The sequence below is a fragment of the Rattus norvegicus genome, chromosome 2 (genome assembly GCF_021556685.1).
Source record: "Rattus norvegicus strain SHRSP/BbbUtx chromosome 2, alternate assembly SHRSP_T2T, whole genome shotgun sequence".
Taxonomy (NCBI): domain Eukaryota; kingdom Metazoa; phylum Chordata; class Mammalia; order Rodentia; family Muridae; genus Rattus; species Rattus norvegicus.
In genome coordinates, this window is record NC_141535.1 from 162,170,618 (window position 1) to 162,179,833 (window position 9,216).

At 35.5% G+C, this 9,216-nt stretch overlaps 1 protein-coding gene across 2 annotated transcripts in view; it reads left to right on the plus strand.

The window, feature by feature from the left end:
• The window catches only part of Serpini1 (serpin family I member 1), an 86,314-nt gene extending 77,400 nt beyond the window's left edge, over positions 1-8,914 (plus strand). Inside the window, exons 8-10 of one of the 2 annotated variants that reach the window (XM_087614365.1) lie at positions 4,636-4,722; positions 6,971-7,060; positions 7,261-8,914. In XM_087614365.1, the coding sequence (XP_087470491.1) occupies positions 4,636-4,722; positions 6,971-7,060; positions 7,261-7,337 (254 nt within the window). In that variant the 3' untranslated portion in view covers positions 7,338-8,914. 2 annotated transcript variants of the gene reach the window in all.
• Positions 8,915-9,216: the final 302 nt, after the last annotated feature.

Consider the following 9,216-nt stretch of genomic DNA (forward strand, 5'->3'; position numbering starts at 1 on the left):
ACTATGGAATGAATATTAATATGAGTGTAGAGAGGCTGCCTGTGGAGGTGCTGGGGCATATGCAATATGAAATAACCCTGAGGGTGGGACAGCAGGCAGGGGGACAGAGGGGAGGAAAGGAGAGTCCTGGTCTAAATCAGTTTGCATTTGCATGAGATGATCCCATGCAGAAATATTTCCTGTGAATGGTGCAAGCCGTGCAAACTGTGCAGCCTTCCCATCCCCTTGCTCTGATATATTGTGACAGCCACTGCAAATTAGGAAATGGCCATTTATATATGTCACTACTGCATTTAATTAAATTTATTTTTAGCTGGCATAAATAATAGAAAAAATGCATTTTTAATCATGCACCATGTATAATTTCAAATACACATATGTACCTTTTAGTATTTTAAAAATTTAAAATTCTAAATCATATTCATTTACTTATTTGGTGAAGGCATTCACATGTCATAGCACACAAGAGAAAGACAGGGGATACACTGTGAGGTTTCTCCTTCCATCATGTGAGTCCTGGGGATTGAACTTGGGTCATTAAACTTAGGGGGCAGGTGCCTTTACCCTCTGTGCAGTTTTGCCAGCACTAAAATCTTTTAAAAATTTGTCATTTATTATTATATACGTGCATGCATGTGCTGGTGCATGGTGTACATGCCGTGGTGATGAACAACTTTGTGGAACAGCTTCTCTTCTCCCACCTTTGTGCGAGTCCCAGAGAGCAGACGCAAGTCATTAGGCTCATCTGGGCTCTTCGGGTGGCTCTTGACTATTGATGACATCAAGCTAAACACATCTGTCTCCTTAAACAGTTATTCATTTTTTTTTTGGTTTAAAAAAAAGTCAAAACAACAATGGCTATTACCACAAACATTTGGGAATGCTTTAGTGTAGGCTTTTGACATGTACAGCACGTTATCACCTACAGTTAACAACCATAACTCCTATTTAACTGTAAGTTACTGTCCATCAATCAACCTTTCCCTATTCTTCCAACACTTGCACACAGGCCACATGTAAAGGGGTCATGTTTTCTTTATTCCTAGGTGTCTAGTGCATACATTAGAATAGATTTTAAGAGCTACTGCAGGCAGTTTCCTTTCTGCAAAATGATATGGCTGATAGCATTCTGTGTCTTTGTAAACTCCCCTTTAAAGTATTTCATGGGGCTCAGCTCTTAAGGTAGGCATCTGTTGCCCTGAGGCCCTGGGTTCTATCGCTTGTGCCTTCAGGGCCATAATTGTCTTGATTCAGGACCTTCCATTAACTGACCAAATGAAGAAAAATCAGAATTTGAAAATAGTTATCAGCTAACAGCTAAATTGTTTATCCATTTCATGCCCTTTGGATTCATGTGTTTGTTTTACCAACTAAAATATCTGATTAATCAAATGGTTTATGGTTTCTTTCAGGGCCATAATTGTCTTGATTCATGACCTTCTATTAACTGACCAAATGAAGAAAAATCAGAATTTGAAAATAGTTATCAGCTAACTGCTAAATTGTTTATCCATCTCATGCCCTTTGGATTCACATGTTGTTTTACCAACTAAGATATCCAATTAATCAAATAGTTTATGTTTCTTTTGTTAAATAAAATCAAAAGTGATTTAAGAGAGCTAATTATACTTGATGATTCACATAGATTTTGGTTGCATTTTATTTTTTTTAGTCATCAAATGTATTTTATAGGAAAAAAATAATATATGAAACAGGCTATTTAATAATGTCATAACTATTACTAACTATAATCTAAGGAAACAAATCTCTATTCGGTGTATATTCACAGATGCCATTGTTAGATACCTTGATGACTATTCAGAATAATCAGGTGCTGTTTACCAGACATACCAAAAAATGTTAGTGAGCATTGTTCTCCGTGTGTGGAAGATAATTATGTGTTTTTGAAAACTTGAAGGAAAATGGAAAACAGGTTGGAGTTAATTATAAGTTATTCAGCAGCTAACGGTAAAAAAAAAAAAAACTGTGTTTTTTTTCTGTATGCCTCTGTGTGTGTGTGTGTGTGTGTGTGTGTGTGTGTGTGTGTGTGTGTGTGTGTCTGTGTCTGTGTGTGTGTACAGGCGTACATGCGTGGTTAGGTACACACTGTACAAGTGTATGTAGAGGCTAGAGGTCAACGTAAGGTTTCTTCCTCAATACTTCTCCACATTTTTTTTGAGACAGGCTCTCATTGGCTGGGCTGGTCTGGCTGACCAGGAAGGCCCAGTGTTCCTTCTACTCTGGGTTCCCACCATGCTTACCTTTACAAGTGGGTGCTTGGGATCTGAGTTCAGGTCAAGTTTTGGTGGCAGGCAATTTACTAACCTAGCCATCTACCCAACACTTTGTATATCTGTACCTTCTACAAATGGTGCTGGGAAACAACAACCCAGTTATTTATCTGTACTTTACCTTAGACCTCCTAGAATTGAAGAAAAGGGGAGAACTGTGTGGAGGAGAACACACTTGAGTAACCCTTTATCCTGCTGTCTGGGCTTCTCCTTTTTCACAAGTTCTTGGCATGCGTTTGATGTTTCTTTTGTTTTCATCTTGGGGAAGAGTTAAGAACACAAAGATGCAAGAAATTTTATAGTTTCCTACTTTTTCCACAACAAAGTATTTCAGACTGGGCAATTTGATCTTTCCAAGGAAGAACTTCCAAGTTGGTTTTCAGATGACTAGTGGTCAGCCCTAAACTCACATCTGTACAAGTAACATTATACAGTCTGAGTAGATTGTATTTATGTACTTAGAAATATATATATATATATATATATATATATATATATATATATATATATATATAACAAAAGTTTTAAAATATCATGAATTTGTAAGGCCAACAGAGGTATATGGGGGGATTGAATAATGGAAATGAAAGGGGAAATTATGTAATTTTATTTTAATTTTAATAAAATGATTTATCAAAAATTAGAAGTTTATGTTCTCACTAGCTCTGTAGATAAAAGACCAAACTACAAGTTTTGACAGCATTAGAATTTTCTCATTTTGGGGGACGGTGGGAGTCATTTATATGTATGTATGTATGTATGTATATATGTATATATATTTACATATACACATTTTTTACACATATACATATATATTTTTACACATAAAATATATACATTTTATTTCACATATTATATATACATATGTAATATACAAATTTATATGTGTATATAACTATATATATTATATATATAATATATATCATCTATATTACATCCAGACCACAGTTTCCCTTCCTTCTCTCCTTCTGGTTCTTCTCACCTACTTCACCACTCCCCTACATCCATTCCTCCTTTGTTTTCTTCCAGAAAAGAATTGGGGGATTGAAATTGAAATATTCTGGGTCTCCTTCCTTGGCTTATAGATAACAGCTTATCGACTTATCTTTGCACATACATTAGTTATGTTTCTACAGAGATGCAAGACATGTGGGTACATATATGTGTGTATAAGTGGGCCTTAAATATATGTTTTCAGTATGTGTTTATAAATAATTTTATAGATAAATTCATCTTTTATAGGAGATGGATAACTAGATAGGTCATTTCCCCAGTGTAGGAGAATGCCGGGGTGTTGAGGTGGCAGTGTGTGAATGGGTGGGAGTAGGGACATATTCATAGAACCAAGGGGAGGGGAGAGGGGGAAAGGGGATAAAACATTTGAAATATAAGTACATAAAACATCTAATAAAAATAATAAAGAAAAAATAAGAAAAACCCACCAATTTAAACGTTAAATCACATCCAAAAACATGCTCCCAGAAACGTCCAGAATGTTTGTTCAAGTATCTAAGCACTAAAGCTCAGACAAATTGACACATGAAACTAAACAGTCCATCTCCACTTTTCTCTGTAGCTGTCTTAGTTCACAGTCCCCTTGTTGAGGGGAGTCATCCTTAGTCAGAGTCCTCTACTCTGACTACATTTTAAGACCCTATTTTCAATAACATCATGTACTGATTCCTATGGGGTCTGAGAATATGAATGTTTAGAATCATAAATATACCCCAATGGTATTCATTTCAAAGTAAGCAGAAAGGAGATTCAATGCAGAAGATGGTCTTTTATTAAAAAAAATCTGTGTTTTTAATGTGATCCTGGGGTAATATATTTTCATATGTTCAAATAAGACAGTAAACCAAACTTGAATGTCATTTTATATTTTTTCCCTTTTCACGTTTCTACAGACTAGATGTCAATTTTATTTTTTCTTGTTAGTGGCATCTATATTATTATAAAATTAAGTTTAAGAAAAGAATATTTTTAGTCTTAGATCTTCAGCAGTTTTCACTTTATACTTATTTCAACATGGAGAATAATAGGTAATATATATATTTTTATTTTCACCATCAAAAAGCAGAATTTTGCTCCCCTACCCACAGAAATAAAAGAAAAGAGAAATAAATACAGGGAAATTACTGAGGGAAAGAAAGGGGTAAATTAATAAGTAGTTATAAAATGAGAACAAATTTTAAACCATACCATTGCTAGTTCTGCTGTGCTGTAGATCATCTTTTTTGTTTTTTTTATATCAGTATCTTGGTTTCTCAGAGCTCTCAAACTCACCCTAAGTGTCAAATATTTCTTTGTGTCTGTCACTAATGATCTAATTTCTTCTTTTCAGATAAGAAAGAACTGTTCCTCTCCAAAGCTGTTCACAAGTCCTTCATTGAGGTTAATGAAGAAGGGTCAGAAGCAGCTGTGGCCTCAGGTAGATACTAAGTCATTTTCTGAATGTTTTTTACTTCTCCCAAATTTATAATTTTTAAATGATCTTGGGTGGAAATGGAGATCCCTTCCAGAAACCATGCCAAAGAGGCCACCCTATTCCAAGTCAGAAGTCAAACATACTAAAGCGGCCAGAATGTTCACAATAGAATGTGAAATATGTCCATACCTAGCCTCCCAATGAGTGACAGTCTGAGAGAAGGTTCTCCTGCAGGGTTGTTTGCATAAACGTATTCTCCTAATGTGTATTCAAACATTTTTTTCTTCCTAATTACTCATGGAAGTTGGTTCTTAACTTTTGTGTGTAGAAAGTTGGCTTTGAAAAATTAGACATGCAAATAAGAGTTGATAGATATAAAAATACGTTTAAGTACTTTTAAATATTAATAGTAATACTCATAAGAAAAATTTATTTGGTTTTTGTTTTGTTTTGTTTTTTTGTTTGTTTGCTTTGTTTTGTTTTTGAGACAGGATTTCTGTGCTGCCCAGGCTTCCCTGAAACTCCCTCTGTAGAGCTCTGGCTGACCTGGAACTCAAAAATCAGCCGGCCTCTACCAAGAGTGCCGGAATTAAAGGCATTTACCACTACAGCCTGGCTAAGAAAATATTTTCAAATTATAAAATTTTAAATAGATATATATGTCATTTCGCATTATAGTCGTTAATTGTCCTTTATCATTTTGTGTGTGATAGATATGTGTTCATGTGTGCACACATTGGTATGTGTGTGTGTCAGGGGGCGTTTGTAAGGCAGAGGTGGGCATCAAGTATCTTTCTCAGTAGCTCTCCATCTTACTTTCTTGAGACAGTCTTTGTCACCAAATCTGGAGCTTACCAATTTGGTTAGACTAGCAGGCCAGCTACCCTCAAAGAGTCTTTCTTCTTCCCCAGCACTGAATTAAAATGCACCCCATCCTACCATGCCTAGCTTTTTACATGGATGCAAAGGATCCCTCGCAGCTTTACATGGATGCTCAGGTCTTTATGGTTGTGGGCCGAAACGTTAGTGGTTGAGCCTTCTTCCCAGCTCCACCCTTGATTGTTTTGATGGTTGAGGTTTCCCAAGATAACCAAGACTGATTCACCATAGCTCTTCCTGCTTCCTCTGACTGATTTAGGACCACTTCCATTAAGTGTTAAACAGATAAAATCAAATTTAGGAAAGCTTTCTGTTACATGGTGATACATTAGCTTACCGGCATATATTATTTATATCCTCATCAGTGATAACAATACTTGCAAGAGGATAAAAAAGCAGTCTTACAGTTTATAGAAAAAAATGATTAAAATTATCAGGTAACTAAGCAGACTATAACAAATAAGTAGGGACCTGAATAACCTGCTTCTCTTACTGCCGAATTTTCCTTTCTTAGCATGTAGAACTGCAGTGTACAACACTTCCTACAGACAACAGAAATACCTTGAAAATATAAAAGACTGACTTAAATTTGACAATCCTTTCTTTCTTCTTCCCCTTAATAGAAAGGGCAGTTTGATTAACATACAAAGATTTGTCCTAGACTAAGGATAATATTTTTACAACAGGAAGAGTGAATCACCCCATTATTTTGGTTGGTGTAGATGGAAAAATGACTTGTATATGGTTGTTTTTTTTTCTCTAATATGGCAAGTATAAATGTTAATGCCATATCCAAGATTTGGGGCAAGGCTTGAGGAACCTGAAGCGGATAGAGACTCCACAGCAAGACTAACAGAGTCAACTAACCTGGACACTTGGGGGCGCCCAGGGAACATCAAGGATTGGGCCTAGGTACCAACCACAGCAGATATGAAACTTGGCCTTCATGTGGATCCCCAACAATGGCAGTGGGGCTCTCCTTGACTCTGTTATCTGTCTGAGGATCTATGTTCCTAACTGGGCTGCCTTTTCTGGCCTCAGACAGAGAGAATGTGCCTAGGCCTGCAGTGTCTTGACTTGCCAGGCTGAGTAGTGACCCAGGAGGCCTTCCCCATTCTCAAACATGGAGAACACAGTGGTGGAGGGTGGGACCATGTGAAGGGGGACTGGGAAGAGGGGATCTTCAATTGGGATGTAAAGTAAATAAATAAATTAATGGAAAAAAGTTAATGCTTTAAAACATTTCTGTCTTTAAAACCCTGCTTTCTGCAGATTGTTACCTTTTTATTAAAGAGACAGACATATCTTTGGAAAGTTCTCATGAGTCTCTGCACATCCATAGATATGTAATTACTTTCTCTCTGCACCATAGGAATGATTGCAATTAGCAGGATGGCTGTGCTGTTCCCCCAGGTTATTGTCGACCATCCATTTTTATTTCTCATCAAGAACAGGAAAACTGGTGAGTGTTTTATGTGAATACAACATTATTTCATAAGCCAAGAAGACATATATATTTAAGATTGTTTCCAATGTTCTTATACTTTTAAAAATAAAAATAATGTATATTTTTACTTTTTTGAACACTGATTACGGGAAATATATGTCTCATGTCTCATGTTTTTTTATTTCACTCTTCTGTTCCCTTCGAAACCAATGCAGGTACAATCTTATTCATGGGACGAGTCATGCACCCTGAAACAATGAACACAAGTGGCCATGACTTTGAGGAACTTTAAATGATGACGTTTGAGTACAAAGGCAGCAGTAGCAAAGCACATTATGTCTTCAAGTGGTATATATTTAGGATTTTTGTTTTAAAGTATTACTTAAGGAAATATTTAAAATAGTTCTGGATAGTAGTAAATCCACGTGACCTATAAGTTAGCCTGTCCAAAAAAAAAATGTTATCAGTGTAATGACTATGGTCCCATTGTTGCATTGTGTCTGGTGTGCTGTTGTTTAAAATAAAAGTACATATTGAAAATGTGAACAACTTTTTTCATTTTAGAGCTAGTTGTAGTCTATACAACACTGTATCTGAGATTTGAAAACTATGCCATTTCTTTAGGAATTATAATAAAGTAATCCTACAAGGCAAAAATGTAGAAACCATTGTTTCTGAGTTTTCTCATCATCTTGCAGAATCAACACCAAAGTGAGCGACATACATGTATATAATAAGCAATACTGTGAAGGGAAGGCAAACAGGCCACAGAAATTGAGATTGTCATTTACTGTAGGGCTCCATGACAAAGATTTATGAAAAAAAAGTGGGATACGTAAGGCCCACAGACTTTACTGACTTTGTGTATACTGTAGTATTATACTTTTAAATTATTAAAGTATACATCTTTTATTTATTTTAAAAGTTTACTGTGACTCAGAATTAATAACAAGCTCAGATATCTCATTAGCTATGCTAGATGGCATCAAGAGCCCCCATAGAGGAATTTCCTTGTACCATTGAAGTTTCAGTGAAGTTTTTGATGTTCGCACAAAGACGAAATCACACAGTGGCACATTCTCTAGACTATACCCAAGAAAGTCACCAAGTGGGACAGTCATGAACCAGCAAAATAGATGTGATTACTTTATAAAAAAGAATCACTGGTAAGTGCATCATATGGAGTCAATGCTTCTTAAACTCACACCTCGTCACCTACTACAAATTAGGTTCTTACCCAAGATATCTAAAGCATAGTAGGGACTACATTTCAGACATCAGAATGATGCCACAGGGATTTGGCCATGAGCTTTGGTGTTTGTCACTTGGGTTGTAAAATTTTACTTGAAGTCAGCAGCACATTTTCACAGACAGAGATTAGAGAGAATCAGGGCGAAGGCAGGAGGTAATTAATCTGCACTAATAATACAATGCCCTTGTCAAGCATTGGTGTGATTCCAAAGTATTTCTAGTACATACTATAGATATGTAAGATTCTTCTGTATATTACAACACTTGAAATATAGCTGTTAAAACATGGAGACATTTATATAGGTAATACCCATGAAAGGATTTATGAATATCCCAGGACACGGTACTTAATGCTGAAATCTTTTACAGCTTATATTTTCAGAGGACTCGTAGTTTATTCATAAATCTTCACATTATTATAGAATAGTGCTCTTGTTTTCATTTATAATTTATGGAGCTGGGATGCCTGATGTTAATTCAGAGTTTACATTCTGTGCTAAGACCAGTCTTTATCTCTGTATCCTTCTTGTTAATATGACATATATGGCTATACCTATGTGTTCAATAGTTAGATAAATGTATTGCCTGTAAGGAAAAATAAACATCATTATGCAATCATGTGATTCTGTGACATCCCTAATGCTATGCTTATTAAAAGATATAAGATTAAATTTACTACTTGGAATTTTTAGTATATATATATATATATATATATATATATATATATATATATATATATATATATATATAAAAGTTCGGTGTTATGTAGTTGAAAATGGATGATATTCTCACACTGGTAGAAAGGTTGGAAATAAGAACAACACCAAGCTTTTTCTTGTATTAACTTGGTATTACTCTATGTGCCTCTGTGTGTGTGTGTGTGTGTGTGTGTGTGTGTGTGTGTGTGTGTGTGTACCATA